This window comes from Micromys minutus (genome assembly GCF_963924665.1).
Source record: "Micromys minutus genome assembly, chromosome: 19".
NCBI lineage: Eukaryota > Metazoa > Chordata > Mammalia > Rodentia > Muridae > Micromys > Micromys minutus.
Window position 1 is genome coordinate 34,064,256 of NC_137954.1, and position 17,719 is coordinate 34,081,974.

Sequence of the window (17,719 nt, forward strand, 5' to 3'; positions counted from 1 at the left end):
AATTATTTGTTTATTTTATATATACAAATACGCTATAGCTGTCTTCAGACACACCAGAAGAGGCATCAGATCTCATTACAGATGGTTGTGAACCACCATGTGGTTGCTGGGATTTGAACTCGGGACCTCTGGAAGAGCAGTCAGTGCTCTTAACCACTGAGCCATCTCTCCAGCCCTGGTTGTTGTTCTTACATTTTTAATCTTTTATTTGTTTTTCAGACAGGGCTTCCCTACATGGCCCTGGAACGCACTATATAAACCAGGCTGGCCTCTGCCTCTCAAATGCTGGAATTAACGGTATGTACCATCATGCCTGGCTGCTATGTTTTTTGGCTTTATCTTTTTTCAAACTTCTGCATAAGTGTATATCCTTTTCGTGTGGCACACATGGGCCATGAGCATGTGAGGAGGGGGGTTTGTTCTCTCCTTCTACCTTTACGTGGGTCCCAGGGATTGAACTCAAGTCATTCAGCACGTTGAACTAATTGATCAAGCACTTTACTCTCAGACCCAAACGATCATCCCTGTTCAGTCTCCATTTAACTAAAAGATAAGAGACCAGAAGTGTGGCAGAGGCAGGTGATCTCTGTGAGCTTGAGGTCAGCCTGGTCATAGCAAGTTCCAGGCCAGCTGTAGCTTCCTATTGAGAACCTATCTCAGACAACACAGAACAAAACAAAACAAACAATAAATAAAAAGAGAAGAATAGCTGGAGAGATTGCTCAGTGGTTAGAGCACTGACTGCTCTTCCAGAGGTCCTGAGTTTAAGTCCCAGCAACTACATGGTGCCTCACAACCATCTGTAATGGGATCTGATGCCCTCTTCTGGTGTGTCTGAAGGCAGCTACAATGCACTCATATATAATAAATAAATAAATATTTTTTAAAGAAAAAAAAAAAAGAACAAAACAAAAAACCACCACCAACAGAAAGACCAATAAAAAAAAGTTTTTTTTTTTTTTTGAGACAGTTTTGTAGTTGTGTGTGTGTGTGTGTGTGTTTTCTGTGTGTACAGGTGCCCATGGAGGCCACAAGAGGTTGTGGATTCTCAGGAACTAGAATGGTTGTGAGCCTCTGGTCATGGGTGCTGAGATCGAAACCTTTGACTGGTCAGCAGTGCTCTTAAGCACTGAGCCTCATCTTCAGCCTCCTGCTGCGGTACTACAGACTGAACCTAGCTGGGGCTTCAGGCTTGCCAGGCAAGTTCTCAGATGCTGTGCCACACCCTTAGCCTTGTGAACTCCCTATGTATTGATCTCCAGACCAGACATGCAACATCACACCTGGTTTCGATCCTCGGTTTTTAATTTGGAACTTGGTCCTTATTTATTTATATTTATTATGAGTACACTGTAGCTGTCTTCAGACACACCAGAAGAGGGTATCAGATCTCATCACAGATGGCTTTGAGCCACCATGTGGTTGCTGGGATTATGAACTCAGGACCTCTGGAAGAGCCTCCAGTGCTCTTACCCGTTGAGCCATCTCTCCAGCCCGCAGTCTTTTAACCTATTAACTCAAAGCACAAGCCTCACAGGAAAACCTAGTTTCCTATTCAGTTGCCCTTGCTTTTCATTTGTATGTGCCCAGTGAGGACAGGTCTCTTTCTCATCAACTGTATTGCTCCCAGCTCCTGGACAACATTGAATATGCTTGTTAGGGTGCGAGATTTTATTCAGATGAGGGTGAACCATGTAGATACATACACAGCCAGCCAAATCTACTTGGCTGGGTTTTGCTAGAAAGAATTCTGGAAACATTTAGAAACTACCTACTACTACGAGACATTTTAAGGAGGAGTGAATACCCAGCCATGTTACAAAGATCGAAGCTGCTGTTGTCTAATGCCATGGTTCAATGTCTGTTCAATGTCTTGAATTGCATGTCTTCCCTAAATGCATAACGTGGCACTAAAATTGTACCAGGGTTTTAAATGGGACTAGAAATCTCTCTGAAGAATAGGAAACACTTTTGTTTCTGAATCCATTTACCAAGAGGGGAAAAAAAAAGGTAATTGGAGAAGTAATTTTTTTTGCATCGCATTAGGAAGCATTTCAAGCCCACTTGGGATGTCTAGCAAGAATTGCACGTGGTTATTTAGTCGCTCAGATTGCCAGGGCCCCTGACCCACAGTGCACGAGTGTTGGGGCTGCATCTCATTACGAGTTTAGTGTCTTGGCCTGGAGAGTCAGTTCAGCAATATGCAGGCAGCTGATGAATGTCCTTCCACATCAGTGTATGAATCAGTGGGACGAGAGGAAGCAAGAAACAAAAGGAGGAACAGCCCTTTACACCAGACACGAGACACACTGGGATTCTGGCCTGTGTCCCCACAGTCGTGAGAGTGGGCACCCACAGAAACCTCTCTTTTGGATGGTTTCTGTTAAGTATTTTCATCGTTTGTTTTGTTTTAGAGTTGGGTCATATGTAACCCAGGCTAGCTTTAAACTGCTGATGCTCCCTCCTCTACCTCCCAAGGGCTAGGATCACAGGCTTGCATCCACATGCCAGGCCTTGTATGTTTATGTGAGCATATGCCCATGTGTGTGTATGTGCATATGTGTGTGTTCTGAGTGTTTGGAGGTCGAAAGACATAGGCACCACCATCTCCCTTCATCCATTCCTTGGAGGCAGGATGTCTCCCTGAACTTGAGGCACATGTTTTATTAACTAGATCTCTGACTGCAGTAAGATAATGTTTATGGCAGCTTATTATAGAAGCAACAGGAAATGAACACAAGGCTAGGCCTAAGCAAGGATGCTTTCTGGTTATTTTGAGGGAGGGTCTCATGTGCTAAGGATCACCTTGGACTCCTGATCTTTGCCTCTACCTCAAATGCTGAGACTACAGACATGCACCAACATGCCCCGCCTTTGAGGTGCGAGGTATAGAACTCAGGACAGTGTGCATGCTAGGCAAATGCTCTACCAACTGAGACACATCCTTGGCCGTGGTTTTGGTTCCTTCTTTTAAGAAAACTTTTATTTATTTAACATGTGCGTGCCACAGTATAAATGTGGAAGTCGGAGGACACTCTGTAAGATTCTGTCCTTTTCTTCCACCATGTGGGTTCTGAGGATTGGAATCATCAGTGGTTTTATCTACAGTCATTTCTCAGGCCCATGGTTGTGGTTTCTTGAGACAGTGTCTCATATTGTAGCTAAATCTGGCCTGGAATTTATAACAACCCTCCTGTCTCAATATCCTTACTCCTGGTATTACAGATGTGTGTGTGTGTGTGTGTGTGTGTGTGTGTACTATATATTATATGTAATACACATACACAGACACACACATGCACTGCCACACCTGGCCCTTTTGCCTTTTGGAACAGCTTAGGCTGACTTCTTTCTACTTAAATTTCCCAAATACTGGGATCACAAGCATGTATCACCATGGCCAGCTCTGACACTGGATTTTGTAGGGACAGCGATGAACCACCCATCCTGCCTTCCTGCATGCACCCTAAGCTCTGGGCACTTTGCTGCACTCACCTGCGAATGGCGGTCCGAGTAAGGCTGAGATACCGTTGGCACAGATGATGATGCCGTAGGCATTGGCCAAGTGCTCAGTGCCAACCAGGTCCTCTGTCACCACAGGCATGAGGGAGAAGTACCCGCTAGAAAACCCAATTAGGGCGCAGATGACAGCCAGGCTCGCGTAGGTGTGCATCAAAGGCAGGAGGAAGATGCTGAGGACGAGGGTGAAGTTAGCAATGAGGAAGACGTTCCAGACGCTGATACAGGGGAGGTCGGCCACGACGCCCAGGATCACCTTCCCGAAGATGTGAAGTAATGCTACAATGGAGGTCAGAGGGAATGTGTCGTTCTGCTCCGACAAGTTATACAAACTGACGATTTCGGGCAGGTGGATGAAAGGGATGACAAAGCTGCTGTATGCGAACAGAGCCCAGAAAATAAAGGCTACAAACATGCGGTTGGTGAAGAGTGAGGCTGTTCCAAAATAGCCCGAGTGCCAGTCCCTAAAGCCCCTCTGGACTCGCACAGTGAGCTGGCTCACGGTCTTCAGAACCCGGAAGGCACACACATTCTTCCTGGGATGGGTTTGACCTTGACACTCCTGTGTTTGGAGATCACAGACAGTCTCTTCATTCCCAGGCCTTCCGTCCTGTTCTTCTGGTAAGCCTCCAGACTTAACAGATTCAGAGGAGTGAGCTGGGAGAGCACATGGCTCTTCCTCTCCTGGGCAGTGTTCTACTGTCTCAGGAGAGAGGGGCCTCATGAGCGCCCCACAAACACACAGGTTCAGGGACAGAGCACCTTGGATGAACATGGCATTCCGCCAACCGTACTCAGCGCACAGGTATTTCAGCAACACGGTCATCAGGAACGTCCCAAATCCCGTCCCTGTGGTACTGAGGCCCTGGGCCAGGGCTCGTCTCTTCTGAAAGTACCTTCCCACCATGACCACTGCAGGCAGGTAGGCCATTCCACTGCCGAGGCCTGCAGGTGAGAGGGAGGAAAGCACAAGGCACAATCGGAGGAAGGACATAAAGGCCACCTGCTATGTCAGCCAGAATTCCAGCCTAGAGACACAGGGGAAGAGATTACCCAGAATGCAGGGGATGAGGAATTTGCGAATCTATAGATGGAACAAGAAGGGAACCCTTCATGGTGCTCACAATTTTGTTGCTCTTGGGGCTGGGAGCAGCTGGACTGGCTACTGGTACCTCTAACTTGGTGCTATAAGGTCACCAATATCAGAACCTCAGGGCTGCCATAGATCTGGACGTTAAGAGGACTGAAACATTGATCTCCCACTTACAAGAGTCTCTGACCTCTCTGTCTAAGTGGTCCTACAGACTAGGAGAGGGTTAGATTTACTGTTCCTCCAACAGGGAGAATTGTGCAATGCCCTCAGTGAAGAATGTTGCTTTTACATAGACCATTCTGGGGTTGTTCCATTCTCCACCCAGAGTTCTCTGGAATGTACTGGCTGAGAGTCACCTGGCCCCCTGGAAAGTCCCAGATAGATTTCAAATGTGTGTCATGCTCTGTCCATGCTTGCTAGCCTATAGATTTAAAGGTCAATATGCTTAGCCAATAAGTTTGGACTACTAATGTAACCTGTGCTCCCAAAAAGTATAAAAACTGTTTGTAATAGCCATTCGGGATTGCCTTCTAGTCACTCGAGGGACTAATTGAGGCTCTATCCTGAAGAGCTGGAAAATAAATCTCTTGCTTTTGCATCGATCTGTGTCTTGGTGTCTCACTCAGGGCTTTGCGGATGAAGTATCCCTGACAGAGGGTCGGGGGGTCTTACAACACCATATGTCTTTATTCCTAATGCTAGCAAGCAGAGGCAGGAGGATCAGAACTTCAAGGTCATTCTCAGCTACGTAGTGAGTTTGAATCCAATGTTTAAAAGTGTGTATATGTGTGTGTTTTCCCAATTACCTATTTCTTCCACTAGGCCCCACTCTCTTCCTGACCTTTGTGATCACTACATATACTTGTGGTTCATACACACACACACACACACACAGAGAAGCAAAACACTCATACCCATAAAATAAACTTTTTTTTAAACCACTGAGAGATGGCTCAGTGTTTAAGAGTAGGTTTGGTTCCTAGCATCCACATGATGGCTAACAACCACCTGTTATTCTGGTTCCAGGGATCTGACATGGAGCACAGTATACATGCTGATTAAAAAAACTAAAAGACACCATTCCATGGTCTGTCACTAGGCCCACATGCTCCTCATGAGCTGATTGACTTTGGACCATCTGTAACATCTGCCTGCTACTTGAGAAAATTAATGAAGTAAAAATAAGAAAATGATATATCTAGATGACTGTTGTATCTTTATGCAAAACCCTAGCTTGAACCTTCAAGAAATGAGAAGCTTACATTTCTGTGGCTGGTGTGGACTTTTGAGGCCTTGTTCCTTCAGAAGTTGGCTGCACAGCTCACCGTTAGACAGACCCTGCACTCCTGCCCCTAGCCCCCAGCCCATTTGTGTTCAGCAATGCCACTTGAACCACAGTGCTGTGAAGGGAAATCCTCCCTCTCCCACCCCATTTGCCCATCTTCTTTCCCACTAGTTCCCCCACCACATGTGAGTACACTGTTGCTCCCTTCAGACACACCAGAAGAGGGCATCAGATCCTATTCAGATGATTGTGAGCCACCATGTGATTGCTGGGAATTGGACTCAGGACCCTTGGAAGAGCAGTCAGTGCTCTTAACCACTGAGCCTTCTCTCCAGCCGGACAAATCTTTTTAAAAAAGAGATTCATTTTGCATTTCTAAAGATAAAAGTTTTGTTTTGCTTTTCAAGACAGAGTTTCTTTGTGAAGACTTGGTCTTCCTGGAACTCTCTCTAAAGATCTTCCAGGCTGCCCTTAATCTCAGAGATCAGCCTACCTCAACTTCCCAAGTGCTGGGATTAAAGGCATGCACCCATCACTCAGCAAAGATAAAGTCTATTAAAGGAAAAAAAAAAAAAAAAAAAAAAAGAAGCCTCCTCTACTAGTAAGGCTATGGCTATTCTGAAAAATACAAAAACTGCTTGCCCAACATTCATGAGGCCTTGAGATCAGTCCCCAGCACCACATAAACCATGTATTGTGATACACACCACTAATCTCAGAGCTTGGAGGCAACAGTATCAAGGTTGTTCTTGACACAAATCAGAATTTGAGTACATGAGAGTCTGGCTAGCCTGTTGCTACATGAGAGCCTGCCTCAAAAACAGAACAAAACCCCAAATTTAGGATGACTGCATCTACAGGGGACATAGACTTAAGATTCAGAAGCTGTCCAATGTGGGAGGGAGGTGGGAACGGAATTCCAGTCCTTTGGAAGAGCAGCGATCTGAACTGCAGAGCCATCTTTCTAGCTTCTAAGAGAACAGTTTAAATCAAATCAGAGGGAAGCTTTTAAAAACAGAACGATTTAATGACTCTTTATGCCATCGCTTAGCTTCAACAAATCTCAGCTCATGGCCAATTTTGTAAATACCACATATTATTTGGAAGCACATCGAGAATATTTTATCTTATGTGTGCATATTTTAGTATAAATCTCCAAATGTAAAGATTGTTTAAAGAGCATACTTCTCATTTAATTATCTCATTGGAAAAAAATACCACTAAATATCCAGAAGGTGCCCCAATTTCCAAATGTCTTGTGAATGACTATTCTTTTAAAAACAAAATAACCCCTCAAACTTGTACGTTTAAACCGCAATCCAAAAAAGGTCCACATATTGATGTTTGTTGATGCCTAATTTAAGTTTTCAGTCCCTCAACCCCAACGGCTCTTGCAATTTATTTGTTGCAGACATCAGGTGACTTGCTCTATAGTACTCTGGATTTTGATGATAGAACAAATTAAGTTTACTTATTTTACACAGGGTCTCTTATAGCCCAGGCTGGCCTGAAATTTTAGTTAAAGATAGTCCTAAAACTCTGTCCCAGCCAGGTGGTAGTGGCAAACACTGTTAAACTCAGTACTGGAGTGGCAGAGATGGGTGGATATATGTGAGTTCAAGGTCAGCCTGGTCTACAGAGCAAGTTTCCAGGACAGTTAGGGACCAGGAAAACCCTGATCAAAAAAAAATGTTTTCCAATGTCCTCTAAAATTTATTATTATCATTATTGTCATTATTATTCATAACAGTAGCAAAATTATAGTTCTGAAGTAGCAATGAAAATAATTTGATGGTTAGGGGCCACATGAGGACTTGTATTAAAGGGTTGCAGCACTAGGAAGGTTGAGAGCCGCTATTTTAGGATGTGGGTTTGTCCTTTCACCAGGGGATCTGAGATCCACTCAGGGTGTCCAGGCCTGGACTTGCTCATAGGTAAGTGCCTTTACCTGTGTGTGAGCCATCAGCCAGTATCTGACACCAGGATTCAGTGTCCATTCCTCCTGTCTTAAGTGATATACTTGAGTTTATAATGTCATCTTTATGCTAACCACATGCTACCATGTTTGTGTGTCAGCTAACATTTACCATTTAGTATGAACTATCCTGCTAAGGGTTTTATGCAAATGACTTCAGTCTTTTCAAAGCGTTACTCTGCTGTTTTTATTTGCCCTCATCTTAGGGTTTTATTGCTGTTAAGAGACACCAAGACCAAGACAACTCTTCTAAAAGATAACATTTAGTTGGAGCTGGCTTACAGCTTCAAGAGGTTTGGCCCATTATTATCACAACAGGAAGAATGGCAGCCTGTAGGCAGACATGGCCTTGAGAGTTTTACATCTTGATCTGCAGGCAGCCAAGAGGCTCTGGCCATACTGGAGCACATATAACTCATACATGAGTCCAGCCTCCACAGTGACTCACATCCTCTAACAAGGTTCCACCCCCTTCAATAAGGCCACACCCCCAGTAAGGCCACACCTCCTCCTGTAAGGCCACACTTCTAACAGTGCCACCTCCAATGGGCCAAACATATTCAAATCACTACAGTCTCCAATTTGCACAGAAGGAAACTGAAGTATAAGGAGATTCAGTGATAAGTGTAATGTGCCTAATGTCACACAAATATTGTGGTCACAAAAAGAGGACAACAAATGCAGCTCAGTGTGAAGGTCCAGCATGAATGAAGCACTTAATAGTAAAGGCCTGGTGGCAGACTGCTGTAATCCCAACACTTAGGAGTGGAGGCCGGAGGATCAAAAGTTCAAGGTCCCTCTCTGTTATACAAGTCAATTCAAGGCCAGCCTGGGGGTACATGAAAATCCTTGTCATCCAAAAATAGGGAAATAAAGAAACACAAATCTTCATTAACATTTCCTTTCTTTCATGACAGGGTTTCTCTGTGTAGTCTCAGCTGTTCTGGAAATTTGTTCTTGAGAACAAGTTGGCCTCAAACTCATAGAGATCCACCTACCTCTGTCTTCCAAGTGCTGGCATTAAAGGTGTGCAACACCATCACCCAATGGAGGTAAGGTCTTGATACACACATAGTTCAAACTAGTTTTAACCTCATCTTACCTCAAGCTCCCAAGTGTTATAATTACAGACAGGCTATGTACCTCTATATCCCAACCAAAATAACTTTCATTGCTTTGTTTTTTGAGGGAGGGCCTTGTGTAGGCCAGGCTGGTTTTGAACTCACTATGCACATAGCTAAGGCTGGCCCTATATTATGGATATCCCTGCCCCCACCTCCTGAGGGCTAGGATTAGACCTATATGTCTGGACATTTTATTTTGTGATTTTGTTTTCTGAGATGGGGTCTTACTGTCTCTCCCTGGCTGGACTGGAACCATTCTGTGGAGCATGCTGGCTTTGAACTCATACAGAGCCTTCTGCCTGCCTTCGGAGAACTGAGATGTTTTTGAGAGTCTCGCTGGCCTGGCTGGCCTGAAATTCTCTATGTTGCCCAAACTGACTTCAAACTTTCAGCAATGCCCCTGCCTCTTACTTGCAAATGCTGGGAAAATATGGGTTGCTACACCTGGCTTTCTTGATCAACATAGCTTTCAACTCTGATTCAACTATTCATTTTTGAGGAGGATCAGAGGTTCCATTTCCACAGTCAGGTGGGATCAGCTAGCTCAGAGAGCACAGGTGTTCAAGGAAGTCACTGGTCACCATGTGAACCCCACAAGCTGTGGGTAAAGGAAATTAGGGCCAGGAATAAATTTTCAGAGTGCAAACCACTCTGCGTGCTGTTCAGTTTTAATCCGTTCCCTGCCTGTGTGCTAGATTGGCTTCTGAGAATAGGGATGCACCTGCGGTTTGTGCTAATTTATTCATCTGAATGGTGCTCAAGAATAAAGACTATTCCTTGTCACATCGAGTCCAACACTTACTAATGAGAGAACGCCGCTCACTTCCTAGCATTTTTCTTTACTCTCCTAAGTCTGAGTCCCTATCCCGCTTTCCTGTTCTTTAAAGGAGAAAGGTTTACCTTAGCACTCAGGAGCTGCCATTCAAGTTTGAATTTGATTCTATTTGGGAAGCCAAGTACAGGTGTCAACGAGTTTTTCACTCTTAAAGGACACAACATCCATGAATGTGTTTCTTGGGTATGAGAGATAGCTCAATGGGTAAGGAAGCTTGCTGTGCAGAAACTCAAGGATCCAAGTTTGAATTCACAACATCCAAATAAGAAGACTGACCGGGCTTTGTGTGCCTGGAGCACCGGTGCAGTGTGCTAGGGTAGAGTGAGGGGAAGGGTCACAGACAAGAGGATAGCTGGGGCCTCCAGGCTGCCAGCCTAGCTCTGGATCAGGGAGGCCCTGTGCCAAAGAATAAGGCAGAAGACGATAGAATGGCAGGTACAACATACACACATACAAACACACACACACACACACACACACACACACACACAACCACACACACACACAGACATACACACACACTTCCAAGCAAAAATAGAATGTCTTTTAAAAAATAGAATGTCTTTAAAATGTTTTTTTTTAGATTTGTTTATTTTATGTGTATGTTTTGCCTTCACGAGTGCATGTAAACTGTAAACGTGTGTGTGTGTGTGTGTGTGTGTGTGTGTGTGTGTGTGTGTGTGTGTGTGTGTGTTATCTATAAAGGTCAGAATAGGGTACCCAGACCCTCTGGAACTGGAGTTACCTTTGGATGTGAGCTGCCTTGTGAGTGCTGTAAATGAAACCTGGGTCTTCTACAAGAACAAGTGCTCTTACGGGCTAAGCTGTCTCTAGGCCATCCACCGGATGTCTTAATGACTCTATTTTTCTTCACAGTTAAGTTCATCATCTAAATGCACAAAACACTGAAATAAAAGAAATTTAAACCATGCTTACCCGCTGCCACTCCAAAGGTAATAAAGAGAGACTGCACGTTGACTGCATAGGCGCTCAACACCCAGCCGAGGGAGTTCACCAGCCCTCCGATGATCGCTGTCTGGCGGCACCCGCACGTGTTAATGAACAAGCCAATGAAAGGTCCTGCACACAGCAGAGGAAAAGGTACTGACTAGAGGCTCCTTGTGGTCTTAGGTCCCCACACAAGAAGATAAAGAACAAAGCATCATCAGGGCTGCGTAAAGGAGTCCACGCTGGGGCTATTGAGATGGCTCAGTAGGAAAGGGGCTTGTAGCCAAAACTGCCAACTTGACTGAGTTCAAGCCCCAGAACCCACATGGTAGAAAGAGAGCAAACTTACAGGTTGTTGACCTCCACACATGCACCCCCTCAATAAAAATCCATTTTTAATAAAGTAGGTAAACCCAAAGCATCTTATGAGGAAGGTGGCTCCCTGCAGATGTTAAGACAGGCAGCAATCTGAGAGGAGGTGAGGATACAAACTTGGTTCAGAATGATTTCACCAGCCTGGATCAAATTTTGGGGAGTCTCATGGCAGGTGGCTTACTTTCGGCACATTTAAACACATAGAATTTAGACAGAGGTTTCTAGGCAACAATCATTCCAATTCCAGGTGCACAGCAAAGCTTAAGGTAACCACACAGAGACTTCTTTACAAAGTACATGTGACCATGAACAGTTCTACAGCTGAAAGGCTCAGGATCTGCTGTGATCTCTAGCAGAGACAGCATAGAGGTCAGCAGGCCATTGAGTACATGTGACATCTCCTCTAAGTATGGGTTCTATGGATTGGAAGCTAAAGATAAAAGTCTGGGGAGGGAGAGTCTGGGATATTCATTCTGGGTGGTTTATTATCTACAGATAACAAAAAGCTTACCAGGTTATGAACATCCACTCCCAGCTTTCTGGAAGGAGAGCAGATATTTGATTTCCTCTATTGAGGAGACATCCTGAGTGATTACCATCTGGTTTTCCTAGAATCTGAGGACACAAGGACCTTTGTGTCCCCAGTAATCTTAAAGTATAAAAACCTTTCAGATGCACATGATCTAGAACACACAGTTCTAGACTGGCAACAAGCAGTAAGGTTCATTCTGTCTGTAACAGAAGCCCTTGGCTAGTGGTCTAACAGGATCCAGTCTTTAGGATCTTCTCACTCAGCCCAAAGTTTGAAAATGTGTGGAATATGCAAACACTTGAAAATAAGAGAAATCAGCTGGTGTATGCCTCTAATACCAGCACTTGGGGGACAGAGGCTCTCTGTGAGTTGGAGGCTAACCCATTTTACAGGGTGAGTTCCAGGATGGCCAGGACTGCACAGCAAAACCCTGTCTTGAAAAACTAAAATAAAAGAAAAGCAGGAGGAGGAGGAGGAGAAGTAGGAGGAAGAAGAGGAGGAGGAGGAGGAAGAGGAGGAGGAGAAGGAAAAGGAAGAGAGCCAGAGAAATCACACACATGCAAATCCAGTAGCAACACTGACTTGTTTCTCTCCCTATTCCCAACTGACCAGGGCCATGTGATGGCTGGCCCCATGGCTTGCTCACACCCTCTCAAGCTGCTATTAATTTCTACCCTTGCCTCTTGTCTTCTTCCCGGCCCTCTAGCTGCTATGTGCAGGCGAGGTTAAGTTTCACTTACTCCATTTACTTTGCGGTGTGGGCATGTCCGTGTGGGTGAGTGTGCCACTGAGAGGAGGTTGGACACCGACTTATGGGAGTCAAGTCTCTCCTACCACATGGGTTTGGGATGGAACTCGGGTTGTCATGCTTGGTAGCAAGTGCCCACTGAACCATCTCACAGACCTCCCCCCCAACCCCCATCAGAGGTTTTGACTCCGGTTCTAAAGGAAACACTTGATTCTCACAAGGTTTCTTATAGTCTTACACAGAGCACCCAAAGCAAGCAACACTTAAAAGGACTTGGTGTTTTCATTACACTCCGGCCCTGCCTTCTCTTTCAGTCTTCCTCTGAGACTACTAGGCTGCAGTGTTTTTGGTTTCATGCAGCCTAGGCTGGCCTTGATGTATTTATAAAGATAAGGAGAGAGGGGATTAGTTTGGTGGAGGTGTGTCAGATACGGGGGTGGGGGTTTGGGGGGGTGGGGGGGTAGGGAGGCATCCCTTCCCCCTGAGGGACCAGTCACACAGTATAGAATAGAGTTTATTCAGGGCATGGGGAAGGGAGTTAAGAGGGTAGTAGAGGCAGAGAGAGAGGGAGGGAGGGAGAAAGGGAGGGAAGGAAGGGGTAGGGGAGGGCAGGGGAGAGGAGAGGAGAAAAGAGAAGAGAGAAGAGAAGTAGAGGAGGTGGGCCATGCGTACATGGAGAGAGAAGAGGGAAGGGATGAGAGGACAGAGCAGGAACTGGAACACAAGAGCAAGAACAAGAGAGAGAGAGGGGGCAGGCAGCCCCTTTTATAGTGAGTCAGGGATGTCTGGCTGTTGCCAGGTAACTGTGGGGTGCAGCTTAGACAATATGCTCACAGGTCCCTATTTGCCCAAGTATGACCTTGCACTTCTGATCCTTCTGCCTCTACTTCTCAAATGCTGAACAACAGGCTTGTGCTATGCTTGGTTTATTAGGTGCTGGGAATTGGACCCCAGGGCTTCATTTTCGCTAGGTAGGCACACTACAGCCAAACTGCATCCCAGCCCCCTCAGGATGTACATTTTTGACACTGTGTAGAAATCAAAGATGGTTGTCATCACTTTATATAATTCTTGAGTGTTGCACTTGGGTGGGCTTTTTGACTTAATCCATCTGACAGCTGCCCTCTGACCTTTACGCACAGGCCCACACGCACACAAGTGCTCAAATGTATACTCATGATACATCCACACGCGACGGCAAAATCATTGAGCTCTTAAGACTTTCCCCGCTCAGCCCTGTGAGGTCTCCTTCTTCCATGCCAGAGAAGGAACTGGTGCCTCCCACACTCCTGGCACATTAGTTACTTTTGTCCCGCTCTGACCAATCCCGATAAAAAGAATTTAAGGGAAGGGTTGTTTGGGCTTGGGTTAGAAGGCTCAGTTTATCAAGGTCACATGCTCCCATTATAGTGCCTGGTCATATTGTGTCTGTCTTCAGGAAGAAGAGAGAAACAATACTGGGGCTCAGCCAGCTTCCTCCAGTCCCAGAATTGGTGCCGCACACGCTTATGGTGGGTCTTAACCCCCTCGGTCAAATCAACCCAGAGACTCCCTCAGAAACTCCCACGGAGGTTTGAGTCCAAACCTACCAAGCTGACAGAAGACAAAGCATTATTCTGGGCAAGTGCTCTACTATTTAGCTACAGCCCAGCCCTGTCTGCTTTATGTGTATGTAAAGATTTTACTTTTCATATTTATTTACTAGATAGCTCCAGCTGGCCTGGAACTCACAAAGATCCCCTTGCCTCTGCCTCTCTGGTGCTCGGATTACAGGCGTGCACGAAGACAGTTGACAATATATTTTATTTATTTTAAAGGTGCATTTATGTTGTGGTATGCGTGTTTTGCCTGCATGTATGTATGGGCACTGTGTGCATGCCTGTTGCCTGCAGAGTTCAGCAGAGGGGGCATTAGATGCCCTAGAACTTGAGTTTTAGATTCTGAGGTACCTGTGGATGCTGGGAATTGAACCCAGGTCCTCTGTAAGAGCAGCCGGTGCTCCTAACCATTGACATCACTCCGGCTTCATTAGTTTGTTTTTAGTTATGTGTGTTTGTTTATGGGTGTGTGCACGTGAGCGAAGGTGCCTGTGAAGACCAGAAGTGTTAGATATTGCAGGAGCTGGAGTTATGGCAGTTGTGAGCCACTGGGAACTGAATCCAGATTCCCCGCAAAAGCAGCAAATGTTCTTAACCATGGGACCATTTCTTCAGCCCCTTGTCTGAAAATGCATAATTCAAAACATGAATATAAAGATTTATTTAATAAGATCTGACATTAGTGACAACTCGGTTAACTTCTAATAAGAGACTTACTATGTACTAAATATATTTATACGGCACATAGTATATATATATATATATATATATATATATATATATATATATATATATATTTTATATAAATAACATATACAGTCAGACCATTAGTATGGACATCTCAGAGAATTCTTGGAAGTAACTGAAACTAAGATACCATAAGTTTGAAGATATTTCTCTATATACATTAAAGAATAAAATCAAATATGGATCAAGAGCAGCCAGTGCTCTTAACCACAAGGTCATATCTCCAGCCCCACATTTTAATTCTTATATATTCATACTCACTCGACCATGCCATAGTTGGGTGACCAAGTGTAACTCATCGCTCTGCTACTGACAGCCCTCTGAGACATGAAAAACTGGCAAGATACAATACATGGTTTCCCACATAACAGAAAGGATTCAGAGGCAAGCTTCTCTGATATGCAAGCTTATGAAATATCCTAAGACATTCGAGAAGAATGAAAAGAAAGGAAAGCCACAAGTCGGTGGGAATATTCCCAGCTGAAGGGTTTCACAAGTCAGACAGAAGGGGGTAAGCTGCTGTCCTGACAAGGGCATTAATTAATTAATTAATTAATTAAGTGGACAACAGCTGACCAGCATTGAGTTGATACGTGCCTGGCTTTCTAGTTAAGTCACTGTTGCTTGCCGAGGCTTCAGGCACTCACGCTTTGTAAATGATAAATACTGTAATTATAACTCTGTAGTTAGGAAGGTCAAGCATTTAAGGACATGGGACAGGGACTCTACTCCAAACCTTCTGGCTTTGTATTGTTTCCTAAGCACTGTTCATGGACAACCAGCAGGTACTGTCAAGAGCTAACTATCATTCTGGTAAATGAAAAGACCCATAAATCAGTCTCTCCCCCTCTCTCCTTCCCTCTCTCCCTCCCCCCACCCCCATCTCACGCTAATAATAAACACTTGCCCCACACTGAAACCACCCCACGGCAGGAGGATTAGGAGTCCAGAGGCCGTTCCAGAACAGCATGGAAGGACACTACAACCCAGCCCTAGTCATGACTCTTGCTTGGGAACAGATGGTTGTCCGCTGCCATGTAGGTGCTGGAAACTGAACCCTGGCCCTCTGGAAGAGCACTGAGCTGTCCCTCTACCCCATTCTTTAAGAAGATCAATGGAAAACTGAAGGAGCCAATAATTTCATAGACACTTATCAAGAATCTTTTCACATACACATTTGTGGCCTTGGGTCTCATCTGCTCATGGAATTCCCTTTGCAGCTGAGGCTGGCTTTGAAATCCTAATTCCGCTGTGTGACGGTTTGAGTGGGACATCTCCCTCTTAGGCTCCTGTGTTTGTACACGTCATCCCTGGTGGGTGGTGCTCTTTGGGAAGTTATAGAACCTTTAGGAGGTGGAGCCTGGCTGGAGGGAGTCCATCACTGGGGATAGGCTTTATAGCCTCAATAAACTTCCAGCTTGTTCTCCCTGCTCTGGCATGGGAATAGAGATCTGATCTCACAGCTCCTGTTCCTGCTACCATACCCGCAGGTGACCCGCAACAATGGACTCTTATCCCTCTGGAACTATAATCCACAATAAACTCTTTCTCCTATGAGTTACTCTTGATCCTGGTGTTTTATTACAGCAACAGGAAAGTAGCCAATCCTGGCTCATCCTTCATCTTGATTGGCAGGAGATGCAGTGCAGGGGTGGACTGCATGCTTAGCATGTGTGAAGCCCTGGCTCCAATTCCCAACATTGCCAAAACCCATTCACAGAGAACAGGGGTATCAGAAGTTCAGGTCAATCTTCACTATGTACAATGTGTAAGGCTAGCCTGGGCTACGTGAAACCCTGTCTCAAAACAATAGAAATGTGTTAGGCCAGTCCCAAACAACAATGTTAGATGAGCAGAAGGGATGAATCATAGAATCACTGTTGGGGACAGTGAGATGTCTCTGCAGGTAAAGGCGCTCAATGACAAGTCTGGCAACCTGAGCTTCATCCCCAGGACTGAGAGTTGTCCTCTGATCTACACAAGTGCCATGAAACACACACACACACACACACACACACACACACACACACACACGGCTAAATGGTAAATTTTGTGTTCTGAATACAATTTTAAAAGTCAGTGATGCCACTGGTACTCGATTCCTAATGTTTCAGGAATGTGATGCTTTACTTACAACGGGGACGCGCCATTCGATAACCCATCTTAGAACAGGTTTCAGTGAACGTACCCACGATCAAGGTGACGCCCATGCTCAGGGAACTGACCCAGGCAGTCAGGCCACGGCTCTGGTGGAACTCTTCAAGCCACTCCACGTTGAGGACCCCTAGGGCCATCTGTGAGCCCATGATGAGGATGTGAACAAAAAAGGAAGAGAGGACCATCATCCAGGCCCACCCGCCATCGATATCCGGGTGGGGCTTCAGGGTCTTCTTATTCTTAGCCTTTCGGTCATCTTCAAGGTCATAGCCGATATCTTCATGACTTGTATACATTTTCTAAGGTTTTCTGAAACACACGCAGAAATAATTCATCACACATGGAAACAAACCTCACCTTTCTCTTTTTCAGCCGGCCCTACCTCCCACCGTGACCAAAGTTGCTTGAGGGTCAAATGGTGCTCAAGTCAGTGCAGATTAGTGTTTGAGACTGAGGGATGGGGGCAAGCTTTACTTCTGTACAGATCACTTTAAAGTCTTCATAATCACCTCAAGGGTATTATAAACTTAAAGAGGTGAGAGGAGAGGGTAGGGAGAGACACGGAGGAAAGGGGGAAGAAAGAGATGGAGAGCGGGAGAACATCCATTCTGGATGTGATGGGTTAAGACAGACCAGTCTCCATAAGAAAGATCTGTCCTCTGAACCTGGGGAAAGAGGGCTTGGGCAGAGCCAAGATGGCAGGTAGCAGGGATGGCAAATTGAGCCCTATAGCTAATGTCTTTGGTGAACTAGTTCACTGCCTAAGAATGGAGAGTGTGGGGA

At 45.2% G+C, this 17,719-nt stretch overlaps 1 protein-coding gene across 1 annotated transcript; it reads right to left on the reverse strand.

The window, feature by feature from the left end:
* Positions 1–3,466: 3,466 nt before the first annotated feature.
* Positions 3,467–17,232, reverse strand: SLC16A14 (solute carrier family 16 member 14; the record flags this gene model as incomplete). Its single annotated transcript, XM_080933250.1, has 3 exons — positions 3,467–4,464; positions 10,768–10,911; positions 16,968–17,232. 3 exons carry the CDS (start codon positions 17,230–17,232, stop codon positions 3,467–3,469), a joined length of 1,407 nt encoding a protein of 468 aa, XP_080789376.1.
* Positions 17,233–17,719: the final 487 nt, after the last annotated feature.